The 21763-nt window shown below is 42.3% G+C and overlaps 1 protein-coding gene across 1 annotated transcript; it reads right to left on the reverse strand.

Annotated features, from left to right (window-relative positions):
* Positions 1 to 1517: 1517 nt before the first annotated feature.
* Positions 1518 to 21135, reverse strand: WDR4 (WDR4 tRNA N7-guanosine methyltransferase non-catalytic subunit; the record flags this gene model as incomplete). Its single annotated transcript, XM_082014077.1, has 11 exons — positions 1518 to 1696; positions 4203 to 4272; positions 5076 to 5259; positions 6794 to 6858; positions 12619 to 12717; positions 14027 to 14087; positions 16319 to 16431; positions 17040 to 17196; positions 19406 to 19552; positions 20241 to 20303; positions 20999 to 21135. 11 exons carry the CDS (start codon positions 21133 to 21135, stop codon positions 1518 to 1520), a joined length of 1275 nt encoding a protein of 424 aa, XP_081870203.1.
* Between the last annotated feature and the right edge of the window lie 628 nt (positions 21136 to 21763).

A 21763-nucleotide genomic window follows, 5' to 3' on the forward strand; every position in this document is an offset into this window, starting at 1 on the left:
CATGGCACTGCATTCTTACATCACGTAACTGTACACGTAAGTAGAAACTACTTCATGTTTTAGTTGCACCAAGGCAGCTCCTGACAGAATTGAGGCTTTTAACTGGAACAGACAATACCACTCTTGACACGTCAGTTTTTGTCCAAAGAGACCTTTGCCAAGGCAGACGGTTTACTTAAGGATTACTTAAAAGTAATCACCAAAAGAAATCAGACCCTGGAGGTAAAAGACTGGCTCTGTACTATTGCATGCAATGCGCTATCCTTAAGGAGGCGCTTCCAAACAGAAGGAATATGAAAATCCATGTAATATCCTACAGCACGAAAAAGATTTCGTGGCCTCTGGGACACATAGTAAGGACAGACTGCAATTTTGAACAGACATAAGCAGCAAGTTCTGCTTCACTGCTGAACACCTACTGTTCTCAAAACAAGCTACATTTCAACAAAGTCTTACGCATCATTGTAACTAAAATTTGAGTGCAAAATTTTTAAGTGTCCAAATATGGCAAAGAGGACAGCTATATAAAGAGACCTAGAGAACTATTTAAGGTTTATAGGCTGATTCTGAAGAATTTTAACGGATTGTACAGATTTCTACACTGGTTTTATGAAATACATTATATTCCACAGAGACATGTTGCCAGCTGGTAGATGAATGTGTGTCTTCTGCCCCATGATGATGCAACAAGTGATCCCATAAAGCTCTTACTGATAACTTTTTAAAAAAGATGTACTTCTTGGCTAACTGCAACGTGAAAGAGCTCTCATTAAAAGAAGCAGAAGACACTCCCAAGTTTTGCTCATAGGCCTCTCAATTTTCACACACACTAGGATCATACTGAAACAGAAGGACCTTCCAATAACACAAAGTTGACTAAACACATTTTAATTTCCAGTATATAAAATTATTTTTGCACTTATTCTTATAGAAATATGCCACAAGTAAGAAGCAATGGATTAGAAGCTAGGCAGAATCCCTACCAAATAAACTGAAGGTAAAGGGTAAAAACAGAGATGGCGAAGTCTCAGCTAAAACCTTTCACATACAGGAAGAATTTTGCTACGTTCCCTTTCCATAGCCAGGTACACTAAATTAGTTACATTAACTAACAGAACTTTTAAAAAGTTTAAAACCAAACCAAACCAAAAGAAACAAACAAACAAAAAATCACATCAACTTTAATCCATGCACTCCCACCTGAAGAAGCAAGCCTGAACACAGTAGGCAAAAAGAAAATCCTGTTTCAAGGAAAATACCATCTCCAATATTCATATATCATGCATTAGAGATTCCTAGGACTCAACTGCTAACACTTTATGTTGCTAGAAGCTTAGGCATATTATAAAAGCATTATCTGCCGCAAGCAGGATATTTTCATATAAGTCTACCTGAAAACCTGAATCTGAAAAAAAGTTTAAACCAGTCTTCTTCCATAATTCATTTTACATTTAAAAACAGCCCGCAATCATATCAGTTCCTTTCAGCAAGGCAAGAGCTACAAATTAAAAACAGTATCATAGGGATGACTCTTCAGTCTTCATCTTTTTTGTTTGTCCATTCGAACCACGCTGCAGATCCTGCCTTTTCTTTTTCTGCTGCTGTAACCTCTCCTCCTTCCTCTGTAGGTAGGTGGCCATGTTATCAAATGAAGCTTTGTAAAGACTGCTGTAGTGACTCTCTGTGCCAACAAAACCTGCAATTGGGCAAAGCAAGAACACAAGACAAGTGTTAATTCCCTTAGCCGTCTCATCAATTACTTCCTGTACTGTCATTCTAGACAGTGGCATTTCAATTCATTTACTGTGGTCCTATTCACTTAATTAAATATCAGCATTTACACTCTGTAAGCCTGATCTGTGTTGGTAAGCATCTGTCCTACATTCACACAGCCAAGCACAAGCCTCCATTTTTACACTAAAAAATTCCTCCAGAGGCAACTACCTGATGTTGAAGCAAAGAGGGCACACAGCTCTCTTTACATGCTGGACACTTGCAGACACAAATGACTGCTGTTGCAACTTACTGTTAGACATCCCACTGCAGTTATTCCCCAAGACCTAAGCACTGCAAAGGGCATATGCTACTCTAACTGTGCTTAGCTGACTTGCCTTCTGGAGCATTAACTTAAAAGAAGCTCAAAGAAGTAGAATTCAAACAGTCATGTCCTACAGCACATACACATTTCTAAATATTCACTCTGATGGTTCTGTTACACCTGCTGTGAATTCAGCATAATATTTATCACACCATGTCCAAGACTGTAAGTTCAGACAAGTTTAACAGGGGACAAACTACTCTTCAAAAAAAACCAATCAGATTGTTTCTGAAGAGGATACAGAACAAGACTAGCTGGCTAGGTCCACATTTCTAAAAATTGTTAGAGTGATACCTGACAAAGCCTGTTACCTCTAGTTCTTTTTGTATTCCTACCTTTTCCCACTTCCAAAAATTCTTGACCTTAAAGGAAGTCCAATATTTGCTAGGGTTTGGTCCTGAATTTAGTGTGCTGCTCCACAGTAATGTACATACAGCATCCCCTTGTTTCTTGGTACACAAACAAAACAACTTTCCCTCACTAGTACTCAGTAAGGTGCATGCCTGTAGTTTCAATGATCTTGCACTCGCATAGTAACCAATTTATTGGCCTTCGGCCCTGGGAGAAATTGCGTGCTGTCAGTCTGAATACCCATGCTACTCTCTACTTGATCAGTCTACACTAAATCTTGCTCTCTCTTTTTCTGAGATCAATTATAACACAACGTCAAACTGTTCAATGCGTACTTCAAGACTGACCTACGCATCTAAAATCCTACAGAATCATCAATCAGATGAAACAAGTTTATAAAAGGATGATATGCAGGCATTAAGACTAGGTTTAAACAACATAATGGTGACCTTTTTTAAAGGAGTAACTACCTTTTCAAGCACTAATTATGCACTGGAATAAGTGCTCATCAAGTGAGCCTCCCCTTACTAATTAACAATAATAGACCCTGACAACTGAGCAGTCCTCCTTTCCCAGCTGCAGATGCAGCCAGCTACTGTGGATCACAGTGATTTGCTATGCTGGCTAATTACGCTCAGAACCTCTTCCCTCTTGCTCATTTTCACTCAGACCTCATACTCCTAATTATCTGCCTGGCTGTAACTATCAAGTCTGAGACATCTACATGCAAACACTCCCCCTTCCAAAGGGGTACCTGACTTCCTTTTAGTTTTCAAAGACTGTACCAACTTAATGACAGCTTAATGACCAAGTTAATGACAGCTACAGCCTAAACCATCTAATACTACATATTAAGGAGACTTTACATTAGACTGCATATTCCTGCAACCTTTACATATGACCAGCAAGAACAGACCGAGAGACTGGTGAGGACTGTAACACTATTTTTAAGGAAGAAGGTTACCATTCTCCCAGCAAACTACAGCACAGAGACTTCAATTAATCAACTTTCAATACATAATGAGACATCCATGAGCACATGCCACAACCCTTCTCTATCCTGTAGCCACCACTTCCGTAATTTCAGCTTCTAAATGAAGTTGTGTGGTTTTTAAATACAAAAAAAAAGGGAAACATAGGGTGCCTCTGAACTAGTAAACCATGTATTATTTTTCTGCCAGAGACTGCGGATGGGGCAGAAATCAAGAACAAAATGAACGAACCCCAATACCATCAATTTGACGATACCATCCAGGGTCACACCCTCCAGCCACAGCAAACTCCACATAATCTGCCTTGCCAAGACGGACCCGAACGGCCCATCTCTAGAGTGAAGCTGCTCCTCCCATGGCTATTCCATTCTTACTGTCTCCACAGTTCTCCACTGCTTTTGATAAAGTGCCACACCCAGGTAAAAAACAAGATTACACAGTATTTGATGTCACAGCAGTTTAAGAAAGACTCTAGCAGCTCTGTCATAGGGTGTTAAGATACATCCCTGTGAGAAGTTGTCTATGTAAAACAGTTGTAATGCTGTAACTCAAATCTACATCATTCTGTGATAACAATAACCTGAATACACTTCATGAGCTACACTCACTGCTGTACCAGATGGAGTAATGAAACTGAGAAAACTGAAAGATTAAGTGACTTCAACAGCCAGCTGAACTGATCTAAACTCTGATCTTGCTCCTAAATCTTATGCTTCAGCTGTAAAAATTGCATTCCAGGGACTTTAGGCCAAATTTCTCACCTTCAAACACTGTCCAGTTGTCTTGAATATATTTTGACATCTTCTGTAATCCTTTGTCATCGGTTACAGGCTGGGAAAAGAAGGAACACAGCATGATATTTTGGGAATAATAAACAATCTTGTGTTTCACACCATACTGAAAAATGCACCAGCTCTCAGATAAGTACAGTGAAAGGAGAGCGAGTGTAAGTCCTCCATGATCTCTTTTAGGCTCCTTTTTTCCAGGACTGCTATAGAAACACAGAACTTGTAAGTGTTAAAGAACATATGTCAAAGTTTCATTTAAAACCACTTCACAACTATACCGTAATTAGCTGGGGACTTACAAGGACAACAAGCGAGTTTCCAGTTGTTTAACAGGCTCTTATAGATAACTTGATACCACATCCCTCAAATTTGACTCCCTGTTCTCAGTGAAAAAAAATCCCCCTAATGCTCCCAGAATGTCTTGTCCCCAAAGGATCCCTCAGAGGCGGGCACAGGGAAGGCTGTGTGGAAAGCATTCCTGAGCAAACCACAAAGGGATTTTGTGGTTTTGTGGTTTTTTTTAAATAATTAAGTATAGCATACAGGAAGCACAGGCAATTGTTTAAAGTACTGAGTGCAATGGCTGACAATCACTCTGCTCAACCCTGCTATGCAAATGTTAGCTTTACCAGAGAAAAGACCAGTATTCATAACAATCTCTCAGCACCTCTGCGTTATACACAGGGGAGAGAAGTAGAATGAGATACATATCCTTGACTTTTACTCAGTCCCAAGACACAGAGAAGTGTGCAATTTAGCTTTCATGGAACACAGTTTACTCCATTTTTGTTATGGCCTCAAGGAAACACAAAACATTCAGGATGTTAGCATATCAAAAGTATCTACCTTCCACTGCCCATCACATGGTCTGTACGATTGAAGAGGAGCTTCACTGTCTTCCTGCAAAATCCATAGATCTCCCGTTTCCTCAAAGGCAATGTCCCAACCTTTATGTTTCAAAGAGATTTGCTGTCTGTAAACTAGCTGCTGGGCAATGGCATCAAGCTGAAAGACGTAGACTGTGGGAATACTTTTGAGAGGAAAAACATAATTAACATTATTACCAAATCCACCTACAGCCATCACTTGTACAGCAGGCTACAAACACCCACTCTAATTCCAAACAGAGCCAAAGCAGAGTCATTAGGAATTGCAAAAAACACCCTAGCACTTCAAGTGCAGTTTTCTTACATGATCTGAGGCACAAGCTGTAAATACCTAACACATCAAATGGCTTTTCAAGTGTTATATGAAAGAAAAAGCAGTCAGTGCTGCCTTTTCTTTAAAAGGAAAGGTAGTAAAGGGAATTTCATAAGTATTAGTAAGGATTTATATAAGCAGTGTTACATCATAGCACACTGGCCTACAGGGCTTCACCTGAAGGAATATGTAGCTGAGCACCAGTCAAAATAAAACAGGAAAGGAGTTACATGCTGGGGAGGGAAGGAGGGAATGAGAGGGACAGGACACACTGACATGGCTGAAGAACAGGACTCTGGCACTGCACTCATTTCCACCCCTCATATCAGCACTCATTTTAACAGCCACAGCCTCTACATGCAGAGCTTCCTAACCTCCCTTGTACAGGTCCCCAGTGTGCCAGGCAGGACACACCAGCTCCCTCCTGAGAGGCCTACCAGGTCCACATGACAGCACTGTTCAGAAACACTGGGCTGTGGAGCTGGTAATAAAAGCCTGACTCAGAGCACAGTGCAGCCCCTTGGCTAAGCGACACCGGCATAGCCCTTGGCTGATATGGCTTCCCCTTCCAGGGCCAGTCTGGATGCCCATGCAGAAGGTATGATGGGAAGCAGCTAAGGCTCCTCGGTCTGGCGAAGAGCAAGTCCACGGAGGCAACAGATTACCCATTTCACTATACAGGCAGCTCTAGCAATTTCTCCCTTTCCTGTTGGCAAGCTTTTGTCAGGAAGAACAGCATTCCTGGCAAGCTTAAGGTGCTGTGGAAAGAGAGGGGAAGAGGGCTTGCCCATCCCTGCAAGACATTCTCCCGCTGGTCAGACCTGTAAGGTTCCTCAGTGCCTGGGCCCTTCAGCCCCCAAGTACTCTCTCCTTAGGCAAACACATACATTTGAACCCAAAAGTCAAAGTCGCCTCTTCACAGTTTTAAACTGAAGCACTGCTGTGGTTTTAAACAGAGTAGTTGAACAGGAGCAGAATACAGTAACAGAAGTTTGGCCACTCTGTCGCCACAGCACCCTGTGCAAAATGGGACCCAAAGTACATGGGTCAGGAGCAGCAGTTAGGGAGACATCCTGAGCATCGAGCAGAGCTCTCACACACCCTAGCCTTGTGTTTCCTCCTGTGAGGGAAAGGCATCACAAATTCTGTAAAACTTGACTAAGCTGGGTCACTCACACACTCACCTCTGCACCCAGACCAAGTACAATAAGGACTCAGAGGCTCCTTGAGAGCCTGGGACACTTGGAGATACACAGTACCAAGTATTTCAGGCTAGGGGAAAGTTGGGACAGCCAAGAAGGGAAAGCTGCTCTTGCCTTTGCAGGAGCTATGATGATTTTAGCCGTTATTCCATTTATTCTTACCAGTCACACAGAACGGCAACATAACCACCTTGACAGCAGTAGGTTATTCTTGACACAGGGTATTTCTATTAGGAAAAGAAAAAGAAACATCCTTGTAAGTTAAGACCATTTATGGGCAGAAAATTCACACTCCATTTCACGCCTTTAAAATTTAGCAAATGTCTTAATTTACAGCAAGTTAAGCAACATAATTACCTTTAAACTGCTGTCAAGTATATTTTTGTACCAGCGTTTGCTGTTTTATGAAGTTTTCCACACTTCTCCCTTCACAGCCATCCAAACAGAGGTCAAGTGTAAAGGTTTTAGTGAACTACTCTTAACAGACAAACTAACAGATCATGGAAAATACACCACCTTCAAACATTCTCTCTTGCAATGCTAATGGCAAAAATATCAACATAAAGCGCGTTCAGACAGAATATCACACTAGCAGCTTAGATATTAGCTGCTGTTATGTTTGTTAAAAAAAAAGGAGATAGTGATGCATAGCTAATATCCTTGCTGCATTGGCTCCGTTTTCAACCTGTGTCTGGGTGAAGCCATACCGCTTAACAGAAAACATGTTCTGAAGAACGAGCCAAGACTGCCTGAGGCCATTTTCCTCATTAAAAACAAACAAACAAAATCCTACTCCCAACAACAACCAAAAACCCCACACTGCACTCCTAATTTAGAAGATACACTGTTTTACCTGGAAGAGAGTCAGAGAAATACTTTTGCTGCACAAACCATACTACTTGAAATATATAGCAACTGATCTGGGGCTCCTTGAGTTGGAAGAAAGAACTTGGGAGGAGCAGAGAAACTGCAAGAAGATGCCCTACGGTGCTTTCTCAAAAGTATCTATTATATAATGTGAAAGATGACAGTGCAAAGGCAAAAGGCTGTTCTCAAGTATATTTTATAAGTAGCTATAACACTAGCACCTCTGATTAATAAAACCTTCCTACTAGAGAAATAGTGAGTTATTCCCTTTAGGGCAGGGAAAATACATCTTCTTGACACTCTGCTGGCAGAATTGAGATGCATCCTCAAGCCATCTTTCCTTTTACCCTTTCCAGCCTTCACTTCTTTCCTTAACCTGACACTGGTCACAAGGCAGAACCTCTTGTTCACCAGGTTAAGCTGAATTTGGGACTAACCACGGTATTTTACCCTTTGAGCAACCAGCTGACATATAGGCATTGTCAGGATGCTTGTTTCAGAATTTTGCAATGAATGTAAGAAAGCAAAACAAGCTGTACAGCTTCCAAGCATTCAAGTCAGCAAGTTTAATGCTAGAAACTAACTATTTTATCAACATTGTATGATGCAACTACTAAAAGATAAACCAATTGCAGGAAGGAAAATTAATGGTATAAATATAGCTGAAAACCAGGGTTACACAGTGCATCTACAGCACATGACAAAAAAATAAAATAAAATCGATTGTGTGATAAAATCTCATGGTGGGGAAGCAAGAACAACAGCATGCACACACTTTTCACTCACATACTCAGTTGCCTGTTTGGACAGAAAAGGAGCACTTTTATAAAAAACATTATCAAAAAGATAGTATGTTTCAGAGCTCTTGGGAACAGATGGGACTAATCTTTTTCTACTCTGAAGAAATACTAAGTTGTTAGTCCATATTTAGCATTGGGACCCAGGACCCCTGTTTACCATGGACATAAAAAATGCTGAATCAGAAAAGTTCTCTGTAGCCAATACATCTAAATGTAGTTATTGCAGTATGGAGCCACTCACACCACAGCTTTAGAGTACAACTGACAGCTCCTATTGTAAACTACCAGTAGGTTCTTTAGACATTTAAGGGAACAAGCCAAGATAAATAGTATATTAAAAAAATCCAAACCGGTGATATTTATTCCTAATAACAAAGCTCTGCCTCTCTGCCTGTCTCATGACACACATGCAGGGCAAGTGCAGCGATGGGAAGTGCCCACCTACACAGCTGAGTGCTTTGTCAGAAAGACAAAGGGTTCTGTGAACTTGACGTATGCAGCACCTATCCCCAACCCTCACTGGGGGAAGGAGGAGGAAGCTTTTTTTATTTGAACTAAATGTTATTCACAGCTGGACAGATACAAGAAAATGCATCTTCTTTGCAAGCTTTTTCCTTTCCATGTGTGGGTAAATTAACTATCAGGAAAGTGAATGCAAGCCCCAGAGTATTATCTTGTTCAAGGACAAGCCTATGAAATCAGTTAACTTAAGGAAGAGCTACAAGAGCAGTCTGTGATAAACAGATGTTCAGTTGATACTCTTTGAACTTATTCAGCATTTATATGACACTGCTATCAGCCTGTCAACACCTTAAAATTAACTTTTGATGTCATTTGTGAGAAGAGGTGACCCTATGAAAAATTAATGTACTGGAGCACTGGGGTAGAGTTGTGCAATTCATGCTCTGGACTTTAAACAAGCTTCTGCTGTCAAGAGGATAAAATGAGGTGAAAGCTCTGAAGCAGGAAAAACATTTATATAGCACTGTGAAATTAGAGAGTTACTCCCATTCTAGTGGGAAAATGAGCTGAGGATCTGCAACCCATCACCTGAAACCAATGCTACACTGCTCAAAAACACTCCCGCCTTCCCAAAACAGACATGTAGTCATCATCTGCCAAGCAAAGTAAGACCACATTTATGTGCTCACATGACCCACCATTACTGATGATTCCATTATCATTATGCTTCAAGTTGTGTTTCAAGCTTCAGTGCACTCACAGTGGTTATCAATGGTAAAAATGAAATGCAATGCGAAAGAAAAAAAACCTTATATCCCCATGTGATCTTTGGTTGCCGGTCATTTGCAGAGAGCATGCTAGTTACAACCTACAAAGTGCTGACTCAAGAGATTGTTCCCTTAAATTCAGATTATAAATGTCACAGTAGGTTGTGAAGATGATCTTTTGATACACCTGCATGCTCAGCACAACTAAATACTACCACCAGACATCATCTCTGGCATTTCTAGCACTATGATGCCAGCAAAACACAAGTCTCCTTTCCCCTTTGGTCCTGCTAGCCATCGAGACAGAAATTGGTCTGAAAGAAGTACATATTGACAGCTGCATAGCAATACAGCACAAAGGTGGCAATGCACCGCATTACGGTTTAAATCTGTCATTTATCTGTCTGTAATCACTGGGACACTGCCTCATCACTGTTTCCAAGTATGTACTAACTCTGGAAGTCAACTGAGTCTTCTGCACCCCTCAAATATCATGCAAATTTAGCGTCACTGGAGACAGATTTTAAAATGCCTGTAAGAGTGGGCAGTAATCAGAATTTCACAGATTCAAGGACAGACCAGCCGGAGGCTTCCAAGACCACTCATAGGAGACAGATACAGCAGTGGATAGAACTGCAAAACACTGCAGGAATACAGTTTATTAACTGCTGTGTTATATTTATCAACCCACAATTTGTGGGTTTTCTCTTTCTGTCATTCCTTACTCACACCGAGGTAAAGCAGCTAAACAGAGACTCCTCAAACAGTCAAAAGGCACCCCAAATTTCTACTGAGAGACTTCAGCAGCACAAAGAGGAGATGGAAGGGACTTTATCAGGTGTGTTAGGAGACAAGGCAAGTATTACTGAACTACATTCAAAAGCCTTTAAAAACATTCTAAGAGAGTTGGAGATTATTTTTTAGAATCAGTTCCTGCTTGCAGCAACAAGTTTTTCTCCCTCTAACATTTGTTAGTTTATCCAGTGCATTCAAGTTTGATTATATAGTTTAATAATTTGTTATAAACTTGTTTGTAAGCAATGGAGTTCGGATTCAGTGTGAGATCATGCACCATTAATTTACATGCAAGCTATCTTACTAAATGTTAAGCCAGTGTAAGCAACAAGTAGCATTTTTAAAATTAGTAATAGGATTCCCCACTTCACAGCTAGTTGCTTACTAGTCCTCAATGACCCAATAAAGCTAGAAGGCAAAGTATTCTAAGATAAAATCATTCTTCCTTCCAAAAGAAATGCCTTGCAACATTACTGTAGACATGGATTCAATGGCTATCAAACCATGTTGTTTCAACAAAGCGCTCCCATTAGCTACTTTTGAACACAAAGATAAATACTTTGGCTTTGCAAGTCCCCGAGTCACTTATTTCCAGAAGGCTATACGTGGTAAAGTAATTGTGTAGGTTTGCCTCAATCTTAATTCTCCCTTCCTCACTCAAATCCTGCTTCACCCAGACTATAAGAGGATACCAGTTAGATGGGCTTGTCACCTAATTTGGTACATCCCTTTTTTGCTTGAAAAAAACCCCAGCAATAGCTACTTCAAAGATTTCAAGCACTAGACTCAAGCTGAAATGAGCCAGAGTCCTTGTGAATGTGTACAAGAGGTCTCTGGCTCAGGTGTGCTTTAAAGTATATTTCAAGTTCAGGAGCAGGTTAAATTGTCCACGTAGGTACTACCCTGCATTCCTGCTAACAGGAATTCTAGGCCAAACCCAAGATTTCCAGTATCTAAGCTTTGAATGCTGTTGATGCATGTGGCTGCCTTCCTGGGCTTACGTACAGACATGAAGTTGCACGTTACTACTCCAACACAACTTGCTGATGTCTTCTGCACAGAAAAAAAACTTGAGTTGTCAGGTCTGTCCCTAGGAGCTTGGTCCTTCCACAGGTTGTGTTCTCCGCTCAGTAACTGTGAATCCCACTAACAAGATTAGATCAGACCTACATGGACAGCAAAAAATCTCTGTGATCCCCATGAATGGCTCCTGACTGCTGGGAGAGGCCAAGCACAACACCCTTTGACTAATCAAAACCACAACAAAACACAAGGGAAGAAAGACAGAACTTTCCAATTCAATTTCAGCCTGGATACAAATTCTTCAGTGGATTTGCCTCAAAAGCCACGCATGGCTACAAGCTTCCCAGTCACCTAACAACTGGCAGACAGCTGTGGTCTTCAGAAAAATAAGTATTTTTAGAGATTCACATGAAAAACACACCCAGCAGAATGGGTTGTAAGATGAACAACTCTTAAGTGACCCAACAGATTATCAGCTGGCTTAATATGATGTACACAGCAGGGACAAGAACAAGTGCTGTATGTACAATGTATGTACAATTGGTCGTATGCCAATTCATGTGACAGGAAAGAAAACCAGAGATCAAGTACTACCAGAACCACTGCTCACATCAGATTAGCATCCCAAATCACCATAGCACCCCAAACACATACATATGACACCACTCATGTACAGGCTGCAAGCTAAGGAGAGCTCCTGGGGTATTCAGTTTTCAGGTAGGACTCACACATTTTAATTTTGGACACTGCCCAACTTCAGAACAACCCAAAGGAACAAGCCCAGTGTTTTGACTCCATAGGGCAGTACTATTGCAGGTGACTGGTCACTAATGTTACAAAGCTGCTTTTTGCTCAGATAAATTGCAACTTTAACACTCAAAATCCTAGTATTTTAATAAATGGGTGAATTTTTAGATCTTTCCAGTGTTACAAGACTATTTTCTGGTTAAGAGACTACAGCACCTGTGTTGCTGGAAAAAATTTCATGTGAAAGCTTTGTCCACTGTGCAGAACTTGTATTTGGGAAGAATTACAAACAGCTTCTTTTGGTCACTGCCTGGCACTTTTTAGAAATGCACACAAGACACAGGAATGGATTTCAGGGACTTTCTTCCTTTCCTGAAATCCCACGCTATTGTAACAGTTTCTAGGTCTCACATAACTTCCAAACCCACCAGCAGAAGGGAGGGACCCCCTAACAAAATGCAACAACCACATTTAGGAGTCACAAGGATCAGGAAGATAACAAAAGCACTAATATACACAGGTGTACCTGGTCAGTTCTGGTTCTCTCAGACTCACAAATGCTGCTTAGATGACAGCAGTACACTTCTTCCCCGCTTTTGTACTCCCAAAGTCTCAGAGTCGAGTCCTGGAGAGATGGAAGTGGACACAAGTCGATTACTAACAGCACCTCAGGCAGAAAGGCCACTTGTGGCCTTCAGCTAAATCCTGAGGAGCTTCCCACAGAAGCTGCTAAACAGTCATTTAGCTAAGACCTCAAATTGCATATAAAGCATTTTAATTAACATAATTTCCCCCTCAATTCTAAATTATTCAATCATGCTAACTTTAATTCTCCTTTTGAAGTGGAAATTGGGTAGCTGGAGGAGTGCATTTCAAGTCTGTCCCAAATAGCACAGTAATACATGTGCTCAGCATTTTAATGGCAATTCTTTCCAGGTTGCCCCTACTCTTGTTATCACCCGAATTCTCATTTGATTTAGTAACCACCTGGAGAGAAGCTAAACACCTCTCTGGAAAAAGAGAGTCATCAAAGAGCATTTGCTAAGAATGAAATACAGCCGCACGCAGCACTAACTGTAGAGCTGCTTAAAAATTAGAGGCACAAGAGACACGAGAGCCTTAGGGAAGCACGAGAGGATCTGAAACCAAATGTTAATAATTACTATGATCTTCAAAACATTATTTGTTTCCTATGCAGTTTTGGTAGTCTGGGAAACAAAGGATATTGTTTCCCTTCTTTTAGACCAAGTCCATCTACTCACTCTGTACAGATCTGGCATAACAGAAGGATGCCAGAGATTTAAGAAAAGGGCTAGCGGGAGGGAAAGGAGGGAACACTTCATCAGTCCTCATCCAAGCACTGTGTAGCACTGCACTGCAATCTCTACACAACATGCACGGGACGTACTATAAGGACATGCAGACAAGGACATAATTCAGAGCAAGTCTCACAGGGGAAAGCAAGTGGAAGGGTGTACAGGGGACAATTTTCTCGTGTTAAAAGCTCTAAAAAAATCTGTGATTCTAAGGCCACTCATTGTCAAGACACTAATCATCATGGCAGGCTGGCTTAACATCCACTTGCTTCAAAGTTCTTTTAATAGTCCAATGATTAAAGTTTGTCTGTGCTCCAAAGCAAGACTCAGTGATGAAGAAATACTGAGGACTTCGTGATTTCGCCATCCCAAAGATCTTAATAACAAGCTAGCCTTGCTATAAACACAGTAAATGGCTCTTAAATGATCTAGTGATAGAATGGCTGAACACTGAACAGAAAGCTGAGAAAAGGGGAAAGGAGGAAGAGAGGGGGCATGCCGGAAACCATAAGACTATTCCAAGTATACCAAGGAACTTGGGGGAAACACAAGCAAACAATGGTTTTGAAGTCTAAATTTTCAAGAAAAATACTTTTTTGAAGAAATTGCAATACATACCCCAGAAGCTGACAAAAGCAGATGAGGATAGTTGGGTATTACAAGTATTTTGCTTACAAACCTAAAGGGAAAGTAGTGAAAATTTGAACTCTCTTGCATGACACTCCAGTCTTTAAACACACAAAGAGAAAACACTAATTTTAAAGAGAATCTTATAATAAACAAACAGATTCTCCACATCAAGCCCATTAGGAGGAAGAAAAAACATGCCTACAATATTTAATATAATATATATACTACACAAAGTACTGACCTTCTACTTAATAGAAAAAAAATTTCCCCACCTGCACTCAAGGAATTCTACTGACTTCCTCCTGACAGAACATTGCCATTCAGACCAAAAAACGCCAACGGAGACAGACTTACTCGGGTAGCATGTTCTGCTTTTCAATTCATGATGCACATTAAAAACATGGATCAACAGATGCTTTTAAACCACAACAATAGTGATGACTCAGCTTTCAGAGTACCACATCTCGCCTACCACAGCTGGGAGATCATTCAAAAGCAATCTTTACAAAATTTTAAAACGAGCATGTGGCAATTTACCATCCATATCTACACTCAGCCAGAAAACTTGTTTTTCAGAAGTATTTAATACTGCTATGTCTACTATCACTTGTCTTTGCTGAGTAACGAGGACCTGAACTTTTGGAGTTTGTAATTATCTTAGACCTCAGCAACTTAAAATGTAGTGACCTGAGCAGAGTGGGACAGTCTTGCTTTTGAAAATGGGCATAATTTTAAGGCCATTAAAAAAAGAAACTGGAAAAAAAAAATAGAAGGAAGAGATCTAGTTACTGTAATGCAAACTTTCATGACAAAGTAGTAATGGCAGGTGCATGCAGGCGTAATAGCAAGAATCGCCATGCATGCCACTGAAAGAAGAAAATCCAGGAGCCTGAAACAAGACAATTATAGCTGCTTTATGTAATCCTTTGCTTATCCGTTCCTAATTTAAATATTGAATTTTTAAATATATTTCAATCAATTTACACTAAGTGGCTTTCCCCTCTGCAGCCACTAATTAACTCTTTGTGCAGTCACAACAGCCCCCATTTAAGTGTCTTTCTGACCATCAAGTTCTGTTCATTAGAAAGTACAACTGTATACACAGTAGGTGGAAACATCAGACATGGGTCTGTAAATATGCTACAGAAACTGACCTGATCAAAGACTACTTAGATCTTTAACATGAGTAGTCTCTTGCTTTTATACTATGCCAATTCTACACAGGTTAGACTACCAAATTATGTTATTAAAATCAGACTGACACTCCAAATTAATCTGTGTCCTAAATGCTCTATTAAAACACCTTGGTGGGTAAGTTTAGAGAAGTTGCTACCCACATCTCAAGTTCCCCAGTCACACAGTCTTTCTTTCTGATATAGTGAGCTGACTGCACCACGTTGCATCATCTCATGGAAGACCATGCCTGGAAGGGTGTTGTTACCCCCAAGCAACTCAGTGGCCAGGCAAGCAGAATTACATGCGTTCTCTGCCCTACACAGGGTCATGCCTTTTCTGCTACCTTGTCACTGTGAACTTAAAAATGTAGCAGTCACACAAAAAAACTTGCACAACTACCCCCCCTACCCTACTCAAAAATCCTAACAAAAAACCTTCAAAAGCCCACAAAACCATGTAAGATGGGAGGCAAACTCAAGAGACTCTGAAAATACCACAACTGGCAGACATTTTAGGCAGCAAAATGTACAGGGAAAAGTCTTTTAAAAGTCTATTTGTGGTTTGAGTCTTCTTCATGGCAAAGAACTACTGAGAAAAGGGAAAGTACAGTCCCTCGCGTAGGCTGAAAAAGGAAGTCCTGATAAATTGCCTAGAAGACAACCCCCATCCCTATACCAAAGGAACTGCTGGTCTTCTGTTAAGTCAGAGCATATCCAAATCACATCAATATAGATGGCAGGTTGCTCTGCTGCCTCCCACTCTACAGATCACTGTAACCAGAAGAACCTTCACTTCAGGAGGGACGGGATGGGACAAGAAAGGATAGCCCAGAGAGGTGGTAGATGCCCCATCCCTGGAAACATTCCAGGTCAGGTTAGATGAGGCTCTGAGCAACCCGATCTAGCTGAAGGTGTCCCTGCTCATTGCACGGGGGTTGGACTAGATGAATTTTAAAGGTCCCTTCCAATCCAAACCATTCCATGATTCTATGATTCTAAACATAGACCTAGGTGTTGTTTAACATGATTTGAGGAGACAATCAGTTCATCCATCAAGGCACAGTGAAGAGCTGCACACAACGACTTTTGCACATGGTAAACTTACTCTTTGTGTCCCAGACAGTAGGATACAATATTATGAGGAGCCTTTGCCAAGCTGACTCTGATCTTTTCATCTCTGTCTGCAGTTAGGATATACTGGTCATCAGGACTCAGTGCCTGTTGGTAAAGGGAGAGTTTTAGTGCCCAGTACTTCAATGTTTCCTTTAATGTAATTCTTCCTAACCAGGATCAAAAAAAGATAAGCAGTAAACTATCTGTTTCTCCTGACTCTGACTGGCAGGTGCAAGCATTAAGTCATGCTTTTCCACCAATAATGGAAGCATAAATCTTTATGACAGTAACTTTCCTGCTCATTAAGACAAGCAACTACTGCGTCCAGTGAAAGCTGCTGAGCTCCAACAGTACAACAGAAGTCCCACTGCACCTTAAAAAGAAAGAAACATCACATTGAAGAGCTCAACTGACATGACAGACTGGATGAATTCCCATATATGTTCCATCTCCAAGTCTTCTGTGACTGTAACATGAAGACTTTGTGACCGCTCACACTCCCAGAATAGATAACCCTTTGGTAAACTCATTTCCTCACCAAACTCTGCAGACACAAACTCAGCAGACACAAACTCAGCAGGAAGAAATCCAGACCACATACTTCATTTATATAAAAAAGAATGCCCAAATGTGGGACAAGAGCAACAGTGAAAGACTCAAACACAGGCAGGAATGCAAGTTTGTACACTAACTATACAGAGGCACATACTTACCACATCTAATAGCAGAGACAAGTGACCCAGCTCAAGTTTTCCTTCTGCTTGGGGTTCTGTTATTGAGTAAGAATAGACATCACCAGACTTATCTGCAACCAGAATCTTATCCTCTGCAGTTGTAATAATCAGGGAAAGGCATCTCCTGTTCACAGACCTGAAATAAAAATGTCACAGTTTGAACAGCTCTGGATGCCAGCTTCAGCAAGTCTGAATTCAGACCCAGTTAAACAGACCAAGAGACTGGACAAAAAGCTCTCAGATGCAACATTCCTGAAATGGTAGCAATGAGAATAATGTTAAGGGAGGCTATGGGGCCAAAACAGCACTTCTGAGACCTGCTAAATGACTAACCTATGTAATAGCAAGCACCTGGGGAGGTGGGAGGAAAAAAGGAGAGACCATTAAAAAGAAAGAAACACCAAAATGCCAGCATTTTGCTCAGGTACTTTCTCAACTGAGCATTTTGCCCAGGCAGCCTGCCAGTACTCTAAAGTAGTAGACTTTCTTGCACTCACCATAATAAAAATACAAGTTAAACACATGGAAAAGAGAAGACAAGGTAAGAGTTCTCCTAGTAAAAGTCCTTTGCAGCAACATGTCTCAAACTGTGTTGAAACTATTTTTCCAGTTGCCACTTTGTATTGTAAAAGGAAGTCCTTCCTTATGAGCCTCAAGGGCTTTTCCTCCTTGCATCCAGAGTCAGAGACACACAGTGTCACGGTACCTTGTCCAGGCAAAGCCCTAAACTTGAACTCTGACTTTCCCTTATTATTTGCCAGTATCCTATAGTTGCAGTTGCCAGTGCAGCAGGTAACAGTTTTCTTACAACTTTTCAGATAAGTGTAAGGACCATATATGTCAGAAAACAAGTTTTAAAAAAGGTTTAAATCACTTAGTCTGGAGAATGTTTGTGCATCTTAACAACGGTTTCATAACATCTCTTTTCCAAACCCCTCCATGTTCTGTGTGTTAACATAGGACTGTGGACACTGGTGTTCATAGGGAACATCACCTACTCTGAACTTTGGTGACCGTCTGGAGACAAAAGGACAATATACTGTACTTTAGGTAGGAAGACAGAAATTCAAGTACTTTTTAGTGACTTTAAGGGAACACCGTAACAATAGGAAAATATATAGGACAAGAGTGCCTACCAATACATTACAGGCTCAAGCAGCAGTTTCAAAATAGGTTACCTTGCCAACAAGAACAAGTCTCGCTCCAAGTTCATTGTACTGCCTTTGATCTTAAACACAAAGAGTCAAAAAGTTCCCTTTGTCTGCAATGAGCTGACTACAAAAGCTAGCACCATGTGAAACCTTTTATACAGCTTGCCACAAAACACCAACACAAGTTACATAGCTCAACTTTGGCTTTAATTTTTTTCATGCAAGGGTCATGAGACCCTTTTGTCTGTTTTCTCAGTTTCCTAATAGGAGGTAGTGACGTTCCCAGAAAATCCAGCTGTGGTCCTAGTTCAGGTTTCTTTTGGCAGAAAACTGATACATCAAACAATTATCCAACAGCATAGTATGGGCAAGACATACATGGCAGGGCAGCAGGGAAGACAGAAGGCAGAATGAACAGGATTTGCCATTTCTGGTTTTGTGAAGCGATTACTTACTCACTACAACATTGGTTAACCCACCAAAGGTTCATCATGTACCCTACACACACAGCCAAGCTGACAGAGACTCCATTTTGTTTTACAACCTGGGCCTCACATTTGTCAGACCACCAGAAGCAGAGACCATTACACGCTGGGGGACTTTCTCAGGAAGTCCTTCATGGGTCTCTTTTTTACAGATAATTGTCACAAGCAGCAGCAGAAAACTTGTAACTGCAGGACCTCTGGTGGACAGCTACAGACTGTTTTCTCAGGAGGATCATACTACAGAAGGGAAACAGTTGGCAGCATTTCTAAAGATATGCTTTTAAGAGAGTTCACAAACTCCCCAACACACCTTCTCCAAATCAACAGAAATGGACAGTGCACTCACTAAACTGCTCAGTATCGCTCTTACAGGCCCAACATTAAGTGTTCACTAGGAGCGGGTAAAGTTTCAGTTCTTAAAGATGCAAATACTGTCTTTTGAAATAAGAAGAGATTATGCTTTCCTTGGCCAATCACATAAACATCTGCACTCCCATTCTTGGTGTGGGGCATACCACGCATCACTTCTTGACAAGTATCTTTGAATTCCCAAGAACATTAAATTTGTTTGAGCAAGTGTAAGGTAAAAAAGAAAGAGGAAGCTTAGTGATAACAAATAGCAGCATTCCAAGTACTACTATTTTATAACTATTTTATGAATCAGCCATAACTCCATAACAAAGTGACATGCAACATCCTGCTCCCTTACCTGACGCTAACACATTCCCAGGAAGGCTTTGTATGGAACAGAACCAGACGTTTGCTGTCATCTGTCAAGGCAAAATAATCTCCTGATGGGGAGAAGGCAAAAGCTAGGATGTCATCACTTCCTTTACCTGTCGGTTTTCCATCCTGCCTAATAGAGAGAAGAGGAACAACAGTTCACAATCTGAGAGTTACTGAAACCCTTAAGAGAAGGTTGTTTTCACACCACCAAGAAGGAGCATGGAGAACAAAGTATAACGCTAAGAGCGTTATTTATGTTTAAAACGCTGAGCCAGCTTGAACATTAATACAAAGAAAAAAGCCAAGAAAAAGGAAACTGATATAAGCTCTAAGCCTGTATCATTACCTGCCTGAAAAAAAACCCACTAGGGTTTGTGCTAGAAGATCTTAATAAAAATTTAGGGGAAAACAGTAAAATTGGCTACAGGTAAAACAATGCCCAGTGGTTGAATTTAAACTAAGAAAAAGACTTTGAAATCTCATGACTTAGAGAACAGACCTGACAGAGGAGTTATGTAACTGGTTTGTGGTTTTTTTCCAGCTGTCTTAGATGGTCTAACAAAAATGCAGCATTTTCCCATAAATGTTTTGACTGAGAAGAGTCATACAGAATCATTGATTATACTATCAGTGTTTCTCTAAAAAATTAAAGGTGTACAGTCTTCCCTCTGGGATGAAACAGAAACAAAAAAAAAAATCATACATATATATCCATCAGGGTCATCCCATGACTTTCCTTCATTATCTTCACTGCCACATAACCTCAGGAGCATGCACCATCTAAGAAAACAGCAGACTGCCTAAGCAGATTTTCTCACCCTTTGTTTCCCAAGGTCTTCTTCTCCGCATTGATGCAATCATACATGAAGAGACTATCATCACTGCAAATAAAAACCAGCATAGTGAAAACACAGGAACTAGAACAACCATGAGCTTAAGTATGAAGAGCATCCACTCTTTTGTAACACGGTATTATTTCGCAGCTATTTGCACAACCAACCCCTTATCTCAAGGAACCACCCCTGAGAAATGGGCTCCCTAAAATGCTACAGATGTGGCAGAAGCTCACAACCTTGGACTGCACACACATGTCAAAAAAAGAAGTTGTCATCTGTTGGCAAAGCAACCGTTATATTTGACTTTTGTCAGGCTTGACATATTTGTCACTAGCATTTATCACGTTGTTCACATGCCAGTGACGTGCATCTGGAGGTGCATAAGCGTGCCAGAAAACCGTCAAGACGAAAAAGCTTTAAAGTGGTATTTCGGTCACTGAGAAGGCACGCAAGGAACCCCCAAAGGTCCGCTCTCAGCTCTGCAGGGCCCTCCGACAGGCAGAGCCTCCTCCACGCTCCCACCGCCTCCCCGCGGCCGCCAGCCGCGCAGCCCGGGCAGGCAGGCCCCGCCGCTCGCTGCGGAAGCCGCAGGGGACAAGCGGCGAGCCCGGCGAACGCCCGCGAGGCAGCCCCCGGCAGCGAGCGGCGGGGCGGCCTCCACCCCTCGGATCCGCGGCCCGGCGAGGCCCGGCTCGCCGGCGGGGCAGGCCCCATCCCGCAACCGCCCCACCGGCACTGACCCGGGCTCCCTGTACCGCGCCGCCAGGAGCCGGCTGCCGCCGCCGGCGGCCATCAGCGCCCCGCGGAGCGCCAGCGCCGGCCCGGGACCGGGGCTACGTCCCCCCCCGCTGCCGCCACCGCCGCCATCCCCCTCCATGCGTCAACACCGCCACGTGCGCGGCGCGGCGGGTGCAGGTTACACGCGTCACCGCACGAGGCGATGACGCGCAACTGTGTCGCGCTTGCGCGGCGCGGGAGCGTCAGTCCTGAGGCGGGTCACCGGCCGGGGACTCTTCCAACCACCACCACCACCCGCCTCCGAACGGTTCCTTCTCTCCCCACGCAGCGCGCCCGTGCGGAGGCGGCGGCTTTCCCCGAGGCCGGAGGGCTGCCGAGGGGCATGGGCGGTGCAGCCCTCCCTTGGGCGCGTACCGGGCTGCGGGGGGCCACACGCCGTCCCGTGCGCGCCGGGGCTAGGTTATCCAGCGCTGCACTGCGCATTATTACTCGGTGTGTAACTGCAGACAACGGACAATATAGATGACCGCTTTTAACTTAAAAACAGGCATTCTGTTTTAAAGCAACTTGTTTTTTGTACCCTAAGCGTTTGAAGTCGTAACTCACAAGTCCCGGCCAGACCGTTAACTTCCAACCCCAGTGACGCTCCCAACTGCGTCCCCGTAGCGGCGACTGCCACCACGCTGGGGGCGGAGCCTCATCGCTTAGGCCCCGCCCACCGGGAGGGTCCGGCACCGCCCCCGCGTTCGCGCAACGACCGTCAGGGC

This window comes from Phaethon aethereus (genome assembly GCF_964289735.1).
Source record: "Phaethon aethereus genome assembly, chromosome: 1".
In the NCBI taxonomy this organism is placed as follows: domain Eukaryota; kingdom Metazoa; phylum Chordata; class Aves; order Phaethontiformes; family Phaethontidae; genus Phaethon; species Phaethon aethereus.